Source organism: Xyrauchen texanus, chromosome 34, assembly GCF_025860055.1.
Source record: "Xyrauchen texanus isolate HMW12.3.18 chromosome 34, RBS_HiC_50CHRs, whole genome shotgun sequence".
Taxonomy (NCBI): domain Eukaryota; kingdom Metazoa; phylum Chordata; class Actinopteri; order Cypriniformes; family Catostomidae; genus Xyrauchen; species Xyrauchen texanus.
In genome coordinates, this window is record NC_068309.1 from 4,205,110 (window position 1) to 4,229,130 (window position 24,021).

Genomic DNA, 24,021 nt, shown 5'->3' on the forward strand with positions numbered 1-24,021 from the left:
TTTCTATCCAATACAGAGCACAGACAAAAAAACAAACCATAAGGGACATTGAATGAAAATGGAAAAAACCTCAATTCTAAAGATAAACTTTGGAAAATGGTGAATAGAAATACAAAGAGTCTCCCAAAACATCACACAGCCATTCAAGAGACTACACATTTACAAAAGAAACTTCAGTAGCACTCTCTATAAAGTCTGCATATTTAAATACAATAGGAAATGTTATTTTTAATATCTGATACATACTGTATTAGGGTATGACATATCTTAAATAATTTCTAATGCATTATATTGCTGCATACATTATTGCTCATTTGAGAAAATTGCTATCCGTTACGTTAAACGTTAGCACATTTATAAGACATTATGATTGTCTTGTATTATGTAATGATTTATACACCTATATGTATGCTTTAGGGCTGAAACTATTAGTCGACGTTATCAACAACATCGACAAAAAGTTCCATTGTCGAATAGTTGTTTGATCTTTTAACGCAACATGAGATTATTCGAAACGCTAACGATGTCGCAGGAGAGCAGCGTCATCATTACACAGCTCACAGTCCAGACGCACTCCAAACAGATTAAGGTGATGTAGATTGCAAAGTATGTGGGAATTATAATAGAAAAATACAAAAGTAATTACAGAAGCAGTGTCATCTTGATGTGAAATAAAGCGGAGCCGTACCTGGCGTTGCGCTTCAGCAAAACTTGCCTGTCAGAGCATCTAAAAAGGAAACACCCCGGCGTTATGTTTAATGCATCCTTTCTTAACCCTCTGGGGTCTGAGGGTATTTTGGGCCCTGGAGAAGTTTTGACATGCCTTGATATTTGTGCTTTTTTCAGTTGCTTAAAAACACATTAATGGCTAAAGTCTGATAACACTGTATTCAGCACAAACTGGGCTACAATAATATGTGAGCAACATGTGTGTACATGTTTGAGAAAATCACGTTTATGTGTGATGTTTGAAAAAACTAACAAGTCACTGAAATAAAGTCATATGACACATAGTAAACAATTGTCCACAAGACTTTTGAGAACTGGATCTTGTAGCCTAGAATTTTTGCTACAAAATGATGTGAAAACCATCCTGATCATTCATTCATACAAAACAATATAGTAATTGAACTTTTGTAAGACACTTTTAGTGTTAGAAAGGTTAAATGCGAGGAGGAGTGAACTATCATGAATATGGAGGTAATTCACACCTGAGTAGACAAAAGACCCTCCCCTGGGGCTATCAATGAGGAATGTGACAGAAAGAGAATGAATGTGAGGAGACTTAATGATCAAAATCAAGTTTTTAGTTAAAAGAAGTAATCTGACTATACATTTTCTTTACATAAAGACTTTACTTAGTTTTAGACCTACACTACCATTTAAAAGAAGTCTCATCTGCTCACCAAGACTGCATTTATTTGATCCAAAATACAGTACAAACATTGTGTGAACTCTTTTTAAATATATTGTAAAATGCGATTTGTGATCAAAGCTGAATTTTCAGCATAATTACTGCAGTCTTCAGTGTCACATGATCCTTCAGAAATCATAACAAGATGGTGATTTTCTAATATGGGCATATTTAAAGTGCATTTTACTCATTTACACCTGAATACATATTTGCAAGCACAAGCTTTGTTGATGATAATGAGGCAGCATAAACACTAGATAAAATATAATCTACCTATAAGTTTCTATAAGTTTCAGTTCATTTTTGTGACGTGTTTCAGAAATATGCTTGTGAACACTGAGACTGCTGGAAGCTCACCCTTTTTATTTTCTTTATTTTACAAAAGCACAATTTTGTTGTTATTGTGAGTGTACACAAATAAAAGTAGACCCTTTATAATCTCTAATGATGTCTTACACTTATCTGTATGCCCAAAAATGACGGAGAATTTTATGTTGTAATGACTGAAAAATCCAGCAGGAAGCGCCGGCGCGTCCGTCGACCCCAGAGGGTTAAAGTTCAAATAATAAGGAAGCGGGCTGTATAAATAAGCACATGCTAGGAAACTGGTGTTTCTCTGTGCAGTCAGAGCCACTTATATGAGTTGTGAGAGTTTGAATCTTCTCCCTGCTGATACACGGTCTCGCGCGAAGATGCTCATCACTCGCACGCGTTTGCTGCAGCTGGATTATAACGTGATTGCTCAAGACATGGTGAATCATAATGTGGGTCACGGTGTGTATCTTATGGGGAAGTAAATCACCGGTGAGCAACTCTATTAAGAAAAAGGTTGTTTTTTGTGAGTTAAAGATGAATCGATGTGACCAAATGGTGAGCGAGAGTATTCTTAACCCATTATACACCGCAAAAATAAATAAATAAATAGGTTTTAGACTTGTGCGTTTTGGTTTATTTTCCAATATAAGTATCTAAAACCATACTGCAGAAGAAAACAATGTTATTGGAGAATGTTGAATATAATATTTAAGTGTATTAAAATGATCTAAAAATCCTTAAAACAAGATACAGTTACTTTAGAAGCAACATATATTTATCTTAAGTCTAAATATATAGTGTATTTTGTCTTCACTGCACGGGCAAAATTAAGAACAAGTGATAAAATACACTTATATTAAAGATACATTCTCTAAAAACAAGTCTAAATATCTTATATGTTGCTTCTAAAGTAAATGTATCTTGTTTTAAGGATTTTTAGACCATGTTAAATGGAAAACAAGACAAAAACACTTAATAAAAATAGGATTTTTTCCCTTGTAATTCCGTGAATGTCATTTTGAGGTATTTTTAAAAGATGATTTTGTCCTCTTTATTGTTAGCAAACACGTTTAATACAACATTTAAGTCGAGGTACAAGCTGAATAGTCTGAATGAAGAATAATCGAATCAATAAAGTCGAATAATCATTCGAATCGTTAGATTAGTCGATTATCAAAATAATCGTTAGTTGCAGCCCTCGTATGCTTCATATAAAGTTTCCTATTCTTTAATTAAACATTTTACCTTTAATTAACTGTCTAATGTAAATAATACACCAAGGATTTCAGCATCTGGTTTGCGTTAAAACCGTAAAAGGTCATAGGAAATAGCCCCTGATGATTGACATCAGCACAAGTCTCAGAAATTGCAACTCCACCTTTAAATAAATTAAGAAAACATAATTATTCAATTTAGCCCCCATAAACAGTGACCTTTGCTTACTCACACAAAACCAAAAACTGTTGCTTGGCACTCACTGTCAAGCTAACTTATGAGCTATCCACGAACACCGCCAGTACTCCACAACTCGACAAAACAGCTTAAAAAGCAAGTTCTGCACAGCCACGTACAAGTACAATTAGTGTCCCGGGCCCGGCGCTCCCCACTTATTAGCAGAGTTGCAACAGGCATTTATATAAAAGGTTTGTATTGCTACCACTGGTAAGCATTACATCCTCCCGCCAATATTGACTTTGCCAAGAAACTGAAATAATAAAACATTTAAAAATAAATGAAAGGGGGGAAAAAATACAATTAAATGCTGACTGCTGGAGAAAATACAGCTGACATTTCAGAAGAACGTTGCAGTTTTAGTGATACAATTTTTCTTTTGGCGAAGTATCATGCTCGCTAATGAGGTTAACTGAAGAGGGTTTAGCAAGACCAGGATGAAGAGAATTTTCGACTCGGCATGGTCAAGCTTAGGTCGCGTCCACTCTAATACGTTTTCATTTTGAAAAACGAGTTTAAGTTTCCTACTGTCATTGTTTTCAAAATGCTCCATTTTTAGTGGACGTGGCCTAAAGTTACCTTCACGTCATTCCGGAATTGTCAGAATTACGAGATTCCTGACTTATAAAAACGTGCCCATGTCTTTGTTGAACTCAGAATTACAAGTTGTAAACTCTGAATTCTATGATAGCTCCAAATCGACCATTGTTACATCATGTTAAAGGCTGTTGACAATGATTTCTGCTTAATATTATATTTTATTCTCGAGCAATTCTTTTGTTCTTAAACATTTTGCAAGCACATACGAATGGAGGAGAATTAATGTAGTGATTCAATATTTTGTTGTAATCAAAAACAAAGCCACACATTATACGTTAACATGATTTTAGTGTGATAAAATCACTTTCTAACCATCTCTGTGTGAAGATATATCCAATATTACAACTTCATTATCATGACAACAAAACCCTGTAATCACGGTATTGGATGTAACTTTACACAGATTAGGTAAGACAGCGATTTTATCACACTAAAATCATGTTAACATGTATAAAGTTTGAAACGATATGTATTTGACCATTTATAGACTGGCTCCATTCACTTCCATTATAAGTGCTTTCCTGTATGGAGCTATATTTGTGCCAAAATTCTGCATGCACAAAATTATATTCTGTGCACAAAACTTTTCTGAGCATGCAAGATATTTTAATGAGTGAATGAATGAATGAATGTTACATTTATATAGCGCTTTTCTGACACTACACTCAAAGCTCTTCACACAGTGAACAAGGAGGCTCCCCTCAACCACCACCAGTGTGCAACAGTGTGCAGGAGAGTGTAGAGTGAAACAGCCAATTAATGGATCGAGATTATTAGGAAGCCATGATTGATAAGGGCCAATGTGGGGAATGTTTTTTTGCACATGCATAAACTCAGTTTGGTAAAGCAATGTATCTTCTTGCAAAGATTAATTCATTTTGAGCAAAACAAAATACATTTTGCACTTCAAAGTTTATTTGAATGTGAATTTGCACAGAATTCTGAAACTCCACCGTTTCTGCACCTGCAAATCTAACTCGCTCTCTCCTCATACCCACTCTGCTCATAGCTTTGATCGCTTGCTTGATTAACAGGGACACATAGTTACAGTGTGCCCGAATATCAGCCAATCAGAGATGAGGGGATACATTTTGATTGGCTGATCATTCTACTAATCTGGAGTAAGAGGAGAAGGGGTCAAAATATCATCTTGTGCATGCAGAATATCATCTTAGGTGTGCAAAATAACTATTTGTGCACTCCAAATATCCTTTTGCATGCTCAAAATATCTTGATATTTTGAGCAAGCATATATTAAAATATGTTGGCACTTATTTAGCTCCATATTACTATAACTAATAACATATATAAAAATAGGGTATTTTTTCCCCCCAACATAAACAAAAGCAAAATGGTAACATGCATTTAATAATGACAGGACAACGAAAACAACATGAACGCCTCAAATTATGAAATCAAAATAATCTTGAACTATACTTGACGTGTTTACAACGTGGCACGAAGCTGACATTTATCGTGTTATATAAGACGTGATATTATTCAGGAAGCAATTTCCAACCAATCAAGATGGTTGATTTTCATCAGCTTTGAAAACACCCTGCACTTTATTGTGTTTCTCATTTTGAGTGCATTTGAGGTGATCGCCGTATTATTCTGCCAAAGTCAACAAGCATTTAACCCACTTAAATTCAGTATGTGTATCAGGGCTATCATGCAATGAAACGTGATCGGTTTGTTTTCAGCTTTGGCTAAATCAAACTGTTCGAAACTGTCACGGTGTGTGCGTGTTTGTGTTTGTTCTATAACAGTTGTTCACCTTCCTGATCTCAAACAGATCTATTTTCTGGACCGATGCAAATCAGCCCATCTGTGATGCTGGCTCGCTGCCAGACTCCACACGGACACAAACTGACTCTCCTGATAGAACATGTATTATCTAATACACACAGTCACTCGCACTCTTACCTTATAATTCGCTGAGCGGCATACTGATGTAAGTTGCGAAACTGGGCCGACATGTTGGCTAGGGCGGCCAGGCAGTTTGTGTGCAGGTATTTATCCTAAAGAAGGTTAAATCAATAAAAACACATTATTTACTTTTCATTGGACTCCCTGAACAGAATAGTTTCGCAGCTCTAACATCAAGCTACATCCAGTCTTGTTGTTGTGAGTCTTGCCTTTTCCTCATGTTGTTTTAAATGTCTTATGTAATGAATTGATTATGGGCCGGCGGCAAACAAAGGTTTGCATCAACACAGACAAAGCATTATTACATCTCTATTGAAAAACAGAGTTTATATTTGAAGTGCTTTGTGATTGTAGTCTCACCCTGGTCCTCGTCATGTTAAACTGGATGGTTCGAATCACAACCAGGATCAACAGACTGCCAAGAGAAATCTCTGTTAGAACACGTTCGGTGTACCACGAGATGTTCTTCAACATCTATGAGAGCGAGAGAGAGAGAGAGAGAGATACAGAAGCAGGGTTATACTAATAACTAAAACTAATACTAAAATAAAAGACAAAATCTGTGATAATGATTTAAAGGGTTTCCCTACATTTTGACCCATGAATTTCCATGACATTCCCTTTACCTTTCCAGGCGTTTCTGAATACTGGAAATTGAATTTTTGGATTGGCTTATAAATAATTGTGAACGATATGTGGACTATTTAATTGAAAAAATTGAAGAAACTCAAAAGAACAATTTACTGACAAATCGAAATTCCCTATATCTTAAAAAAAATCAAAATTCCCTATATCTTTAAAAAAAAATATATAAAAATTCCCTATAATGTTTGGAAGAAATCAAAATTCCCTATATCTTTCACACAAAAAAATAATCTAAATTCCCTATATCATTCGAAAAAAATCTAAATTCCCTATATCGTTCGAAAAAAATCGAAATTCCCTATATCGTTCGAAAAAAATCGAAATTCCCTATATCGTTCGAAAAAAATCGAAATTCCCTATATCGTTCACACACAAAAAACCCAGGAAGTGTCTGTGAAACAAAAACTAAACAAACAAAACAATCATGGAAACTAAAACTAAACAAGAATTACTTCATTTGTACAGTACATACACAAACTAATATGCTTTTAAATGCACAAAACAATAACTTTGGTTGGATGTGGGTTAAACTTGGACATCTCTGAATGTCTCTGAGATTAGGTGCTTTTCCACCATCTGCTCAAATAGTTTTGGTTGTGGAGCCGTGTTGTTCTGTACCGATTCACGCTCATTGTAATCGTACATCACGAAACCATGCTCAAGTGGAAATGCTGCAATACCCCGATGGTGGAAAAGTGCATATTGTATGCACCGTCCAGTTTGTGTTGAAAACATAGCTAAAATCTGCAAATCCGTCCATGTACATTTACAGTGGAAAAAGTACGTGAACCCGTTGGAATTAGCTGGTTTTATGCATTAATTGCCCATAAAATTAGATCTTACCTTCATTAAAGTCACAAGTATAGACAAACACAACGTGCTTAAACTAACAACACACAAACGATTATAATCGTTCATGTCTTTATTTAACGTATCCCATTAAACATTCACAGTGCTGAGGAAAACGCAAGTGAATCCCTGGGCTAAATACAACAAAAAAAGCTAATTCGAGTCACGAGTTGGCAAACCTGGCATCCAATTAATGAAACGAGATTGGAGGTGTGGGTTAGCGCTACTTTGACTCATAAAAAGCACTCAAACATTTAAAGTTCGCTATTCACAAGCATTTGCTGACATGGATCATGCATCGCAAAACAGATCTCAGAAGACCTACGAAAAAGAATAGTTGCTTTGAATAAAGCTGGAAAGGGTTAAAAAGTTACCTTGAAGAGATTAGATATTCATCTGTTCACAGTTAAACAAATTGTCTATTAATGGAGATGATATAGTACTATAGGTACTCTATCTAGAAGTGGCCGTCCAGCCAAGATGACACAAAGGGTACACCACAGAATGCTTAATGAGGTAAAACAGAAACCTAGAGTGACTGATAAAGACTTGAAGGCATAATTGAAACGTTTAACATCTCTGTTCATGAGTCTACTATATGAAAAACATTACCCAGGCATGGTGTTCATGGCAGGACACCATGAAGGCAGCCACTGCTTTCAAACAAAACAATTGCTCACACCTGAAGTTTGCCAAAGACCACTTTGACACTCCACAATGCTACTGGGAAAACATTTTGTGGACTGATGAAACTAAGGTTGAATTGTTTAGGAAGAACATGCAGCAATACGTATAGCGTAAAAAAAAATGGTAAATGGTCTGCACTTATATAGCACTTTTTTAACCTTAGAGGTTACCAAAGTGCTTTACACTGTGTCCCATTCACACTCACACACCAATGGCGGCAGAGCTGCCATGCAAGGTGCTAGCCTGCCATTAGGAGCAACTTGGGGTTCAGTGTCTTGCCCAAGGACACTTCGGCATGTGGACTCGTGTGGGCTGGGAATCGAACCGCCAAACCTGCGATTAGTAGCTGACCCACTCTACCACCTGAGCCACAGCCGCCCTAAAAGGTCACCGCATACAACATGAAAACATTGTCATGACACAAAACATCGAAGTAAATCCACTACAGAATGACTTAAAAAAAGAAAATCCACCGTTTGGAGTGTCCCAGTCAGAGCCCAGACCTTAACCCAATAGAGATGCTGTGGAATGACCTCAAGAGAGCCGTTCACACCAGATATCATAAGAATATGTCTGAGCTGAAGCAGTTCTGTAAGGAAGAATGGTCCAAGATTCCTTCTGAACGTTTTGCATGTCATGTTTGTTGTTTGTGTGTTATTAGCTAAAGCACACTGTGTTTTGTCTATACGTGTGACTTTGATGAAGATCACATTTTATGGCCAATTAATAAAGAAAACCAGCTAATTCCAAAGGGTTCACATATTTTTTCTTGCCTCTATATGTGACAAAAACACAACCAATGGCATTTGCTGTTAATGAAAAATGTTGAAACATGAGAGCAGAGGTGATTATCAGTGCATAATGACATAAATTGTTGGTTTATTCCTCACACAAAGCTATTGTATAATATAGTGAATGACTCATATGGACTACTTTTATGCTAATGTTATGGTGTTTTGTCCTTTATGGAGCTTTAAAGCCCCTGCTCACTCTATACTGCATGGAAAAAAAAATGAAAATTCTCCTTTCGTGTTCCACAGGAAAAACAACAGCACATGAATTTGTAACGCCACAAAAGTAAATAAATAAAGGCAATTTTCATTTTGGGGTGAACAATAAATGTATTAATGCTAGCAGTGTCAAAGTGGCCTGAATACTGAAGAATGGGGTTTACATGCAAGTACATGCAGCGTTAAAGTAAATGTAAACGCTTAACCAATGAAAGTCAAATGGGACACATGAACAAGAACGAATCATTGAACAGCATGTGAATGTATGCGTATGGCGTCCTCACCACTTCATGTATAGAGCGGTTGAATGCGTCGTCCTCTGTGAGGATGAGGAGGATGATGAGAGACATGTACACATGATGAGAGTTTCTCTCCTCTACATGATACAAGATCTCCAGAATCGGCAAAACCTGGAGAGAGACAGAGAGAGATTGCTTTAGCTATGTTTCTATAATCTACTGGCAATTGTAGAGTTCACAATGCATCATATACTGTGGCTGTTATTTAGCATGAGGGAAAATAAAACCCAGGTATCACAGTAACCCATTCATTTTCATGGGGTAAAGGAAACTAAAACATATGGGACTTTGACCTTGGTCAGAGTAGCATCACATTTCATTTTGGAGCTGGTCTGCTTCCAGCACAAACCTGACGGGACCCTACAATCCAACGGTTTTCAGACCAGTTTGGATCAGTTTATCCAAGGATAATTCGGGTTTGGGTATGTAAGTAACAAAAAAAAATAAATGTATATAATTATTATCATTATAAATATTTTGATTATATAATAAATTTATATAATTCAAAAAATGGCTACAATTATTTTCTATATAATTCATGCGCTCTCACTCACAGACATGCACGAGTTCAGGGTTGTTCACAACGAACATGTTTTTTCATGCATCTGTGCTTTTTTTGACAGTTACACAATATCTTACATTTTATTCACCATCTCACGCAGGACCCGCTGCATTTTAAGACACCGTGTCGAGTGAAAAAAACGTGCATTTTTAAAAACACATCTCAAAACACCTGAGCTAAGGCTAGCTTCTTTTTAGGGCCGGTGTAACAAAGATTTGACATGATACCATATGTTACTATATGGTACCAGTCCGGTCGGGTTACGTGGCTTCAACTTAATGCATGAGCAGAACATTGATAGATTTATAATGTCTTTAAAAGGCTGTAATGTTCAATTGGTCTTGATGGGTCAGCTGATTAAACATTGAAAATAAAAAAACACCTTTCCAAAATAATTTCAATAGACAAATATTCCAGAAAACATGAGTTGAAATGAAATTTCGATGTGACGCCCTTTACACAGGGGCAGCTGTGGCTCAGGTGGTAGAGCGGATCGGCTACCAATCACAGGGTTGGCGGTTTGATTCCTGGCCCACACGACTCCACATGCCGAAGTGTCCTTGGGCAAGACACTGAACCCCAAGTTGCTCCCAATGGCAGGCTAGCGCCTTACATAGCAGCTCTGTCGCCATTGGTGTGTGAATGTGAGTGTGGATGGGTGATTGGGACACAGTGTAAAGCGCTATATAAGTGTAGACCATTTATACAGCTTTAAATAGTGTATGCCAGGTGTCCATCCCTCACAACCCCGTTTTCATTTCTGTCAGAACTGTAATATGGAGCTGCTCTGACTAAGGTCTATTTTTTATTTGCACTTCATACAAATAAATAAAAATAAGTGTGGTGTAACATTCGCTGTGGACTATGACGCATTCAGAGGTGCTAAATGTGTGGGTGTGAATGTGCACATTGAACTCACCAGGTTCTCAGTGTCTGTCCGGGACAGTATGTATGTCCTCATGTTGGTGTTCTGGTGCAGGAGTGTGTACAGCAGTAACGTCACCTGATCTGATTTCTGCTGTTCACACAGTGCCGTGTACAGACTGTTAAAGTTGATCTGAAACGTGTGCGGCTGAGGAGACGGGATGGATGACGAATCTGACACACACATACCAAAATCCCATTAGTACTTCATGGGTAAGCACTTAATAAAACTTCTAAAAGACTGACATATTTTGGCAAATAAGACTTATTATATAAATATAATAGCAGACCAAGACCTTCAATATTAAACTATAAAAATCAATTATAGTTTTTAATAACATTTGTGGTGTCATTTTTACCACACCAAACAATTTTGCACCTTATAAATGTGTGTACTTGTTTACAAAGACGAAAAAAGTGTCAGTGAAGAGCACGTTTGAGATGAAATATGTGATGTAAAATCAATGTAAATATCACTTGTGAGCGGAATATTTCCATTGGGCATAATTTCCAATCTCTCTGCCATTTTACCAACTTATCCAAAAAAGATTAATTGAAAAATGTCAAATATGACATTTACTTTAATGTTATTTAATTGGGTGTAATGTTAGCTATGGATTTAGCCTTAGCAAGACAAAGTAGTCATACATTTTATTTTTAAAACTTTCAAAATGTCTATTCAACAAAAATGTATTTATCGAGACATAGTGAGTAATAAAAGTGTTTGAAGAAACTATCAATCTGTCTATTGAAGAAATGTCTAGAAATTTACCAAAAAATTAAAAATGGAGAATTTACCTTGCGTGTTTTTGAAGCAGGTAACAGCCTGGCGGTACGAGTTTGGACAGTCCGGTCCGTCTGTCAAATTGGCCAGAACCAACAGTAATAACAGACTCTGATTGGACAGCGGGAGAGAATTCTGCTCTTGCTCCGCCCCTGGTCTGCCGCCGACTCCGCCCAACGTGAAAACGCTCCATAATCCACCTGAATAACACACACACCGACACATATGAGGTCACACGCATCAACATGAGGAGACTTTAATTAACTGTGACAAAGAAAAAGGTCACGTCAATCATCACAGTCATTTAAAACTCACATTAAAAGCAGATTATTTCCAAATGTCTCTGACGGCGTGCCGTGATTCGGTTCAATATCCAAGTCGAAGACAATTGATGGGGTTTACTAAAACTCGTATTTAAGGTGAGTGACTTGAACCAATCCGAAACCATACGTATTAAAACTTCAGACATGAAATGACTTACATTGTAAGTGTCTCACTGGAACGTAGATTTGTGCATTTGTGCAGTTGAAATACATTTTTGTGGTAATCAACATCATGCCACAAATGCTGTCAATTGAATTGAACTGGTATTAAACCAGAAACATTCTTAAAAAGCAGAACAGTGCAACCAATATTTTATTTGAAGCACTTGCATGAATTTTTCAGTTCAAATGTTTCTATTTGAACCTGTGAAGTTTTCTAAACTGGGACAATTTCTCCAGGTCGCTTAATTTCTGGTTGTTCATCACCAACATAGTTCTAGTGTGTGGAGTTTGCTCCATGTAAACAGACCTTTGCAGATACAATTTACAGGGTTTACCAGCTTCACATGGTCAAGACACTGAAAGATTGGATTTAACACAGATTATTTTGCAGGAATTGATGCCAGTAATGCCGTCAATAAAGCTCAACTCATACTTAACCCAAAACATTTCTTTAAATCTATTCAATGATGTTTAAAAAGACTATGAAAGGTCAGTTCAGTTACCATTCTGAAACCAAGAATTGCTACATTTATCAGTCTTAAAATGAAAACCAATCGTTTATTGATGAAAATGACAAAAATGAAGAGCAACTGATTTTAAACAACCAATCACTCAGACATCATAGCGAGTGGGTTGAGAGAGCTCCGTCTCCATGTCTAATCACTTGTGGCTGGACATCATGGCCCCATGAGTCCGACTGCTGCTAATCTGCTAGTCTAATCTATAGCAAAACAAAAACAATTGGCAGAAAAGGTCTCAGAGTAGTGAAAACTCCCCTCCATCCTCGCAGACGCACTTCCTGTTGACTGAAGCACGAGCCACCCGGGGTCCGTTTCCATAAACACAAACATGGACGCTGAGATTAAAAGGTGATTGGTTGCGGTGAATTCGATACATCTATGAGGTTCTTCATGACATCACAGAGTGTTCTGAAGTCAATGAGGCCATGCTGAAACAAAAGTCATGCTGGAAGAGTAATGAGGTCACTATAGACGCCATGGAGACTCCAGCTGACCAATGAGAGCGGGCAAAGTGCCAGAACAGTCTGCAATCTTTTCATCTCAGCCATTCTGAATGCAGTAATATCTCTCAGACACACACTTGTCTTTATAAATGGAATAAGCAAAGCGTCAGAAATCCAGTTGTATTCTAGTGTTCCCATAGTCTAACTTTCTAGAGAGAACAAGACAATGTAAGAAAGACAGAATACTGAGAGTCTACAGCTGAAGTCCTGACATTTAATAGTAGAAAACATTCCCTGTCTTAGGTCAGTTTGGATCCCTATTTTATTTTAAGAATGTGAAATGTCAGAATAATAGTCGAGAGAATGATTTATTTCAGATTTTATTTCAGCTTTCATCACATTCCCAGTGGGTCAGAAGTTTACATACACTTTGTTAGTATTTGGTATCAATGCTGTTAAATGGTTTAACTTGGGTTTCCTTCTACAAGCTTCTCTCAATAAGTTTTGGGAATTTTGTCCCATTCCTCCAGACAGAACTGGTTTCCATTCCTGAGTCAAGTTTGTTGGTCTCCTTGCTCACACACGCTTTTTCAGTTCTGCCCACAAATTGTCAAGGCTTTGTGATGGTCACTTCAATAGCTTGACTTTGTTGTCCTTAAGCCGTTTTGCCACAACTTTGGAGGTATGCTTCGGGTCACTGTCTATTTGGACATTAAAATATCCACATAATTTTCCTTCCTCATGATGTCATCTATTTTGTGAAGTGCACCAGTCCCTCCTGCAGCAAAGCACCAACCCAACATGATGCTGCCACCCCCATGCTTCACGGTTGGGATGGTGTTCTTCGACTTGCAAGCCTCACCCTTTATCCTCCAAACATAACAATTGTCATTATGGCTAAACAGTTAAATTCTTGTTTCATAAGACCAGAGGACATTACTCCAAAAAGGTATTTGTCCCCATGTGCACTTACACACTGTAGTCTGGCTTTTTTATGGTGGTTTTGGAGCAGTGGCTTCATCCTTGCGGAGCAGCCTTTCAGGCTTTTTTAATTACTTTTTTTAATGACTTCAACCTAAGTGTATGTAAACTTCTGACTTCAACTGTATAAGTGATTACATTTTGCACAAAGCCAACGGAGCAAAAACGTCTCATTCTCATTCCTGTAACATGAAGGGAAAAGAGAAAAAAGATAGATTTTTAAAGAGCACTTTTTATGATTTTTAAACAGGTCTAATTTTGTTTTACATTTACATGCATCCAAGGTATAAAAAAACACTGTAATTTGCTCATAATTTAAATTGCAGCATTACCATTTTTATCCCCAGTGTCAAAAATGACTCGTTCAATAATCCGTTCTTAAGCATTCATTCTAAACTCCGCCTTTCAGAGAGCCTACTATGCTCTGATTGGTCAGATGTCCCAGTCTGCTGTGATTTGTCTACCGCTTACAGCAGTGTCCGAAAGGAAACACCCACTACCATATCTGAGTTTCAGTCCGATAGTGATGCACCGGAAGATCAACCCGAACCACTATCGCAAGCATGACGTTTCTCAGTGGTAAATTTATATGTAGTTTGACAATAACATGAGTTAGCAGAGACTAACAGCTAACAGGCTAACAGCGTGTACTGGGTGTACACCTAAACAGACCAGAGGTGTGTGTTTTGTTACCAAATTATGTAGGTTAGTACAGGAAGTAAGTCTGGAATTACTAAAGACTCGTTTGAAGTGTTCAGAATCGGTTCTTTCTTTTGGGAGTCAATAACTCTTTGATTTTTGAAACTTAGCAGACTTCTTTTTTTTACATTCACAAACAGCGATAAAACACTACATGAAAGGTCATATTTGAAAAACCATAATAGGTGCTCTTTAAAAAAAAAATCATGGTGGTATTTGATGTTCTGCTTTAAATTTATGCTGATTTAAAAAAAAAAATAGATTGTTTACAGTATTTTGTACTGTAATACAGAAAAATAATGGTATTGAATTTTATGAGAATAATGGGGATTACAGAAAACTAAAAAGTCTAGATGCAGTCATGAGTATTCACAGTAATAAGTATTTCAGGTCACAAAACTGTTATGGTCGTCAGTGTTATATAAATAATATAGAACCGGTCCAAAGTCTGGACCATTTGTGAAAATTCCCCAAATTTTCCTATTTGAGTGAAGTGGCCCTTTAAAATCAGAAGTAATTTTAAAATGATTCTGGTGCTTTCCAGCCTGTGTAATTCCAGAGTCTAATACTGTCTGAATATTTCCATCCCGCAACGCCGGAAACAGGATCAGCTCCAGAATTTCGGCTGGAGGTTCCGGGAGTGACACACAGGGCTTGTGTCTCCATTTAGCCAGTCTGATTTACCCATCAGACAATAAAGAAATGCTGTCTGGATTCCACGCACACACTCGTACGCAATGTTGGCACTGACTCACAGCTGTTAACAAGCTCAGTTTTATCTCTTCACGGCTGAGCTCTGGGTGTCAGACGAATGATACATTCAGTTCTAGATTTTTTAATCACACTCCTGACTGAGCGTCTGTCTCTTGGTAAAGGATAATTATCAACTAAAAGACAGCAACGAGTGCCAAGGTTATTATGGTTTAGAGTTTTAAAGGGACAGTTCACACAAAAATGGCAATTCTGTCATCTTTTGTTCACCCTCACTCAAACCCGTGTGACATACTCGCTTATGTGGAACACAAAACGAGACGTTTTAATGAAAATCTCGGCCGGTGTTAACAATATGAATGGCAGATGATACTGATTCACCACTTTAAAGCATCACAAAATATGCAACATATTTTAAGTCATTTTGTTCAAAACCTGGACATTAAAGGGGACCTATTCTCCAAAATTCACTTTTACATGGTGTTTGTCGGCAGTGTTTGTACACAACCACCCTACAATGTTAAAAGTCCACCCACTCCTCTTACTTATATTTCTATTAATCAAAAACTGTGTGTCAAAATGAACGGTTTATCATCACATTAGATTAGGCCACGCCCACGACTGGTGACGGACTCCACCCTATTATCATAGCTCCTCCCCTGAGTGACCTACACACAGTCCTGGAGCAGATACAGTGAGAAGAGTAATGTCTCATAAGTGTCCTGTTGTTGCTGTAAAAGTCATCATAAGAGTCTTCATGTACTCGCGGCATCAGAGCCACTGAAGACGCACTGGACAAGTTGTTTTTGAAGGAAATGTGCCCCAAAACATACCAGTAATTGTGTATGTTTGTGCAAATGATTTTACACCGGACTGCTCTTGTGAACGAGTGTCAATGTAAAACAGGATGTTTGCAAATCCCCTTTCCGAATGTGCTTGTTAGCGGATTCCACGGCTAACGCAACTAAAGTTAGCATCGTCTCTGATTGTATTCACGGAGACCAGAGCTATGTCGGGGGCGGAGATCAGCAGCTCATTTGCATTTAAAGAGACACACACAAAAATGTTTTTGATTCCACTCAGAGGCGTTTACAACATGGTATAATAAATGATCCGTGGGGGATTTTGAGCTGAAACTTCTCAAACACATTCTGGGGACACTTGAGGCTTATATTACATCTTGTAAAAAGGGGCATAATAGGTCTCCTTTATTTAGTACATTAAATCATTTTGCAGTGAAAATCGTGACGTCCACAGAGCAGCTTGTTCACAAACGCTTGTGGCTTAACATTGTTTAGCACTAAAAACTGATGTTCTCAGATTAACACACATGCCATTGTGAACAAGTATCTCATAGTGCTCATGAACGCACAGTCGACATCAAGAAATATGACTTAGGAGTCACACGGACTACTTCTATAATATTTTTGGGTCTTTTTTTACAAGCTTTAGCCTACTGAGACCAGAACATGACTGCTGCGTGAATTTTTGATTTGTAACTAGTAGCACCTAAAAAACATGCCAAAAATAAAGAAATAAATAAATATATATATATATATAAATCTAGAGCAAATCACCTTTTTTTAATTGATGACCACATTTGTGGACATTGGGACAAAGCTGTGAAATTTTAAACAATACCAAGCTATAGAAAGTCTTTCATCAAAACGTTAATTATGTTTCAATGAGTGTTGATTATGCATGTGTTTGAGATGTTACAAACATTACAGCTGATTTTCTATAAAGATACTTTGGAGCAATGTGTATTGGGAAAAGCACAAATAAAAAAAATTAAAAACTATACAAATAAAAATTATTTGACTTGACTTTTATGTTACATTGTTTTTCTAATTTGTACTCTCTATGCACTGTCAAACAAACAAGTGATATCCAGTGCTGAAGCATTTTACCAATCAGAAATTAGCATAAGTAATTATGATACAACTAATGGCCCACATCGTCCAATCACTGCCAACCATGATAAAATAAAATGACACGTTATAAATTCTCAATCCATGTACTGATTACCACTGGGCGTTTTCCAAATGGCATTTTAGCGCCCTTGAAGGGCACGCCACTCGAAAGGTCGTTCCAAACAAAAGAAAAGCACTTTTACAAGACTTTTAGTGAAGGCTACATTTAAACTGTAATGCCATGCTCCCTTCAGAGTGCCCTCATCAAGGCAAAATCCACTATTGGTCGACCTTTAGTTCTGTTAAGTCATTCACTAAATAGGGAACAAAGGAGCATCCAATAGCAAAATCATCTTTTGATCGGAATTTTGGATTTAATGCACTTGGCTGCAAAAGGATGCAAAAGCTATAGGATGCTCCCTATTTAGTGGATGACTTAACCTCCGGTGTGCTGTCTGTCTGCACTGGTCTCAGAACTAGAGGTCGACCAATAGAGGATTGGATACGATAACTTAGGTGGTGGGAAAGACCGATAGCCGATTAACTGGACGATAGTTTTTAAAAACAATTTTTGACTATGGCGGGCAAAGACAAAGAGTCCAAAATAAATAAAATCCCAGATTCAGTTTTTTGTTCAACCAAAAGAATCTTTTTTTGAAATGACGGAAAAACTGTCGGCACCCATCAACATAGATGTGTGCAGATAACCGATAGATCCAAAAAGCACGTATCGGCACCAATGAATCAGTAAAAGCTTTAAATGATTCTCAGAACAGTTCGAAACGCACTTTATTTACATCCTAACTCCATATAAAGCCTCTGAAAGTAAAAAGACATTTGTCAATGTGAAAATGCACAGGAAATATAGGATTCCTAATGAAAACCTATTGTGATATTATTCACATTAGTGTGGCGTTTCGCGCTAAATTGCTCAAATAAAAAAAAACTAAAATTGCATATCGGATGAAATTAGAGTCTCTAATTCTAAGTCTTCTTTGAATCAAACAGGGCTCAATATAACAACGTAATTAGGTTTCTTACCAGATGTAGTTTTGTTGGCGTTTCTCCCAAAGACAAACTCTGCAGTGGTCAGCGCCATGTTGTTTTGTCACATGACTCCGTACATCAAAGGTTTAACCCTTTACTGACAGCACAGAGTCTCCTGAACTGAGATCAGTCAGTTTAAATTTAATTAAAATTATGCGTTGCGTATAACGAAACCAAAACACGACGTCCACGCATGTGTTCACGGGGTCACACGAGTTTGATTTCCATTCCTTTCGGATTCACAAGCTCTTGATTTGATTGCGATTTTGATTCATTTGTGTACATTTTACAAATATCTTACAAATGAAAGATATATATATATACTTGTTTTTTCATTATTTGTTACATTTTTAAATGTACCTTTATTCCATCAACAAATATGATGTCTTGAAATCACATTCATAATATTGCATGTTTATTGTTTACATGCACGAGTATTTACATTGACCTGTAGAGCAAGTGCTAAAATGGTACGGTCTCTTTAAGAATAGCCATTTTGCATTGTGTTTGTGAAATTTGGTCTAATTGGTGATTTACTTGCATTGCAGAGGGAGTCAAAGATGGATATTAGGATTTGAGAATCAATATTAAAAATCGCAATGAATTGGAAAATGGATGTTTTTACCCAACACTATTGCCCTTGTATTGAAATGACGGATCACGATATTCATTAAAACGTCTCCTTTTGTGTTCCACGCAGACAGAATTAAAATTTTTGGGGGAACTATTCCTTTAAAAGTGGCTGGACATTTGCATGGCATGGTCTTTGTATGTACTCACTGGCAACTCCTGATGCGAGTCCGTACAGAAGTCCTCCGCCGTCTGACTGCGTCTGGAACACATGTGTAGCGGGGGGACATTTCTCCTGTCTGATGAAGTTATACAGCAGAGTCTTCACCAGACGACTTGTCAGAGACAGACTACGCACAGAAAAAGAGAGATATGCCTTTAAATATGCTGTCTATCCTGACTAGCGTTCCTAAACACCATGCTGAATAGACGTAGGGCCAGCAGAACAGAAATACCACACGTATTTCAACAACTTATTAAAGAGACATAATGTCAAAACATTTAGCAATCTCTGAGGTGTTACTGAGATCTGAATGCTTTAGGCTCGATGATAAACTGTTTTGAGGTTTATGAGTCACTACTTAATGTCCTCAGACATGCTAACTCTAACAAGAGAACTTTAAAAGCTCAGTATCAGCGATGCAAAGGAGTCCTGCGGGTGAACTCGAGGAAAGCTCCAGACACGAGCATCTGCTGATTTAACGAGCAGCCTCATTTGCATGTGAAATGGCAGCAGCCTGACAGTTGTCCTTCTGTTAATGCCGGTCAGGGGGCCACAAATTCACACTGCAACAAACTTATTCAGAAAAACTTTTAACTTGCTCTGGTTCTGGTTCTGGTTCTAAAAGTCAAAAAGTTCAGGAGGCATGATTGAATGTGTTTACATGCACACAGATACGCCGATAACTATCAAAAATCAGCACATACTAAAAATGCAACAATGCAAGAAAAGTGCATTTACATCATCTGGTTTAGAAGTCGAGGGTTATGGCCAAAAATCTATGCGTGCCGACCATTTTATGCTCCCGTTCTTCAAAGGATTAAGACATTTACATGATCACATTGTCATCTTAAAAAGCATAATCCGTGTAACAATTGTGGCTTTTCTTCAGTTACGCTCATTGAATAACTTATACAATTTATCATCAATTCATTAAGCTGTATAGTGTATCTATACCTATTAGGGGGCGTTCACACCAATCGTATGGTTTGCATTCATCAGCACTGTTTTTTGTAAACATGCACTAGATTAGACAGAAGTTTAACGTTGCACTGCATCTCGCTACTTTTTGTGGACCTGCAAGCGTGGGCGCTATATCACGGAAAAAGTTTATGTATAAAATGCCCAAGTCCGTGTGTGTGTGTAGTATATATATATATATATATATATATATATATATATATATATATATATATATATATATATATGTATGTCAGGCATATGAGGTATCATTTGAAAGCGTTGAATCTGAAATTCTGCATATATGTTACTTAAAACTAAATAAGGCCTTAACATATCGGCATTGCAAATAAGCACCACCTAGAGGTTATGTGGTGGAAATATTCATATGAATATACTGAACGATTTATAATAGTCCTTTACGATTGTTGCTTGTCAGACTGTACGATATGAACGCACCGATATTGCCATGGCACACTGAGCGACATTATGTAAGCCGACTGTGGTCCCAATCATCCAGATCAGTGAATGTGATTCAACGGGAGTGTTGCGGAATAGAAGCCCACCTAAATTTGCCCACTGTGGAGGAGCATTTTTTCTCTCTCTGAAAGTCAAGTCATCAGCATTTCCATTGCTCCAATACCCCTGCATCACGAGCATAGGCTCACATTTACAAGAAAGACGAATATCTCATCCTGTCGTAATAGCAGTCACACTATACGGCTGCGATGCTAAATTTCAGACACTGCCCAAATTTCGTCAGAGGCTGAAGATCATCACAAAGGCTATTAAATGGCCGTCTGTGAACATGCTGAACGTTGTAAGATTACCGATTTTGCCCTGTGATGAGAGAAATCCTTTAGGATTCCCGAAATTTGTCTCAGACGGCAGAGTCGATGCCAAAATCGTCCAGTGTGCACCCGGCTTTAAATAGACAAATCATATATCAAACTAAAGCTCTCATCCTCAGGAATGTAACTGTATAGTTTATTTTGATGCCCTTATACCACAGTTTAAAAGATTTTCAAAAGAATCAAAGTTAAATATGATATCTGTAAGACATCAAATACAAACATCTCATTTATGCTCCGATCACTGCTGCTGTAAGCCCCAAATAGCTAAAAACTTATAACTGCTTTTATCTTAGGCAGTTCTCTAAAAAATAAGCCATTGTTTACTTTGCTAGCTTAGTCCGTTAGCTTTCTTGTGGGAATAATCCAATGTTATATCTTAGATGTCCAGAACACAATATGCAGTCCCATAGGAAAAGCATGCTAAACAAATAGTGTGTAAAAATGGTGAACTTTTAAATTTGAGGGTGAAACATTGCTGGCAGGAACCCAAAAATGCTTCAGAGTTGAAGAGGTTCAGAAGCAGTGTCAAGTTAAAAAAAACACGTCTTGAGACATCTAGCTTTTTTGGGGCACTCCCGAGTTTATTATTTTTACCCATTTCAGAGATTTGTTCCATATTTTATGGCATATAAAAAAATATTTGACTAATAAAATAGTCTGAGAACTCACCCCACGCTACATTGTCCAACTTCGCGTCTAGCTTTTAATGCAATGATATGCTTGGTTGAAACGGAACCTCATTAATATTAAAATGAAATTAAACAATACCAGCCTTAATATGAAGTACGAATCAATTCAGTAACCCGCGTACTGTCTGACGAACAGCGGCTGCTTTTGACGCTCGTATACATATTTATGTTCACTTCACATGAATGTGGCATGGTGCATGAAAAGTCAAATGCATTTCTCATTCAAAAGACCGTTGTGCAGCCTAACAATAACATTATGCCCATTAGTGACCAACAGTGATAAAATCATGGTCTGTGTCACTGTGAACGATGCTTTACTCACCATCGTCCTTTGGTCAGGTAGCTGTAAATAAGCCCCTCCCTCAGAATCTCCTTATGGAAGAGCTGAAAGGACAACAGCACCAGTAGGGTGGTCACTGCTTCAAACAGGATGTTGTAGGTGATGTCCCTATGACAACATGCAAATACAGGGCAAGGTAAGAGCTGGACAATGTAATATTATAGTATTAATATTAAAACAGAGATTGATGTTGTCAGTATATGACACTGGGCTATTTTACAATGGCATCAAACAAAGATCTATATCCTGTACTCAGAGGACAGGATATAAATGTAAGTCTTTTGAACTAATAATGCTTAAGGTGACACCGTCAAATACAAATATAAATAAAAATTCTCTGTCGTCCTTTACCCTTGCTACAGTGTATAGATCACCTGGGCCTTTTTCAGATTTCCTTAGTGAATTTGCTAATTTTTTATCAGATCTTGTAGTTACTGTAGAAAGAGCTTTAATTGTTGGTGGCTTCAACATTCACATAGATAGTGAAAATGACACATTGGGATTAGCATTTATCGATATTCTCAACTCTCTTGGAGTCAGACAAAATGTAACAGGACCAACTCATCGCCATAATCATACGCTAGATTTAATTCTTTCATATGGAGTTGATGTTGATAATATAGAAATTCTGCAGCAGAGCGATGACATCTCGGATCATTACCTCATCTCTTGTATGCTGCAATCAACTAATGTTACTCAATCTACACCACGCTATCGTTCATGCAGAACTATTCTTTCGACCACTAAAGATAGCTTCACTAATACTCTTCCAGATCTATCTCATATACTCAATAAACCCCAAAGCCCAGAAGAACTTGATGAAATAACAAAAAATTTAAATGCAGTCTTCTCTAGCACCCTTGATGTTGTCGCCCCACTTCGATTAAAGAAAATTAAAGAAATAAGGCCTGCACCATGGTACAATGATCACACTCATGCTCTCAAGAGAGCAGCTCGGAAAATGGAGCTCATGTGGAAAAATACAAAATTAGAAGTATTTCAGGGTGCGTGGAAGGATAGTGTCTGTAGCTACAAACACACACTCAAAGCTGCCAGGTCAGCATATTTTAGTAAACTCATAGAAAATAACCACAACAATCCTAGATGTTTATTCAGTACTGTGGCTAAATTGGTTAGTAATAAAGCCTCAACCGAACCAGATATTACGTCACAGCTCAAGAGTAATGACTTCATGAATTTCTTCACAGATAAAATTGAAATAATCAGAAATAAAATTGGAATTATGCAATCATCTGTCATAGCAACTCAGAAAACAGTGTCGAATAATTTCCCTCATGTGCAACTTCAATCCTTCGTTATCATAGGTCATGAAGAGCTAACAAAACTTATCGAAACATCAAAAGCCACAACTTGTTTGTTAGATCCTATACCAGCTAAGCTCTTAAAAGAGGTATCTCCTGTAATATCAGAACCTCTTCTTAATATCATTAACTCCTCGCTATGCTTAGGACATGTCCCAAGAAACTTTAAAATGGCAATTATCAAACCGCTAATTAAGAAGCCACAACTTAATCCTGGAGAACTTGCTAATTATAGACCGATTTCAAATCTCCCGCTTATGTCAAAAATACTAGAAAAGGTAGTATCCTCCCAAATATGTTCATTTCTACAGAGAAATAGTATATATGAAGAATTTCAATCAGGATTTAGGCCTCATCACAGTACAGAGACTGCACTTATCAGAGTTACAAATGACTTGCTCTTATCATCTGATCGCGGCTGCATTTCTCTTCTAGTGCTTTTAGATCTTAGTGCTGCATTCGACACGATAGATCACGACATTCTCTTGAATAGGCTGGAGAATTATGTTGGAATTTGTGGGGTGGCATTAGCATGGTTTAGGTCATATTTAGCAGACCGCTACCACTTTGTCTATGTAAATGAGGAATTGTCAAACCAAACAAAAGTAAAATATGGAGTGCCACAGGGATCAGTTTTAGGGCCTCTGCTTTTCTCCATGTATATGCTTCCCCTGGGAGATATTATCAGGAATCGTGGAATAAGTTTCCACTGCTACATTATATATTATATTTCTTCAAAACCTGATGAGATTTCACAATTCTCAAAATTAGCAGAGTGTATTAATGAAATAAAAGA

The 24,021-nt window shown here is 37.3% G+C and overlaps 1 protein-coding gene across 4 annotated transcripts in view; it reads right to left on the reverse strand.

The window, feature by feature from the left end:
• The window catches only part of LOC127627755 (dymeclin-like), a 162,573-nt gene that overhangs the window by 122,793 nt on the left and 15,759 nt on the right, over positions 1-24,021 (reverse strand). For all 4 annotated transcript variants that reach the window (XR_007968568.1, XM_052104290.1, XM_052104291.1 and 1 more), the window contains exons 7-13: positions 21,886-22,011; positions 19,051-19,190; positions 11,485-11,670; positions 10,682-10,860; positions 9,186-9,311; positions 6,071-6,184; positions 5,708-5,802 (exon numbers count right to left, since the gene is read on the reverse strand). Coding sequence is in view for 3 of the 4 variants with exons in the window: in XM_052104290.1 (XP_051960250.1) it covers positions 5,708-5,802; positions 6,071-6,184; positions 9,186-9,311; positions 10,682-10,860; positions 11,485-11,670; positions 19,051-19,190; positions 21,886-22,011 (966 nt within the window). In the remaining variant the exon portion in view is untranslated. The remainder of the gene's footprint in view (positions 1-5,707; positions 5,803-6,070; positions 6,185-9,185; positions 9,312-10,681; positions 10,861-11,484; positions 11,671-19,050; positions 19,191-21,885; positions 22,012-24,021) is intronic.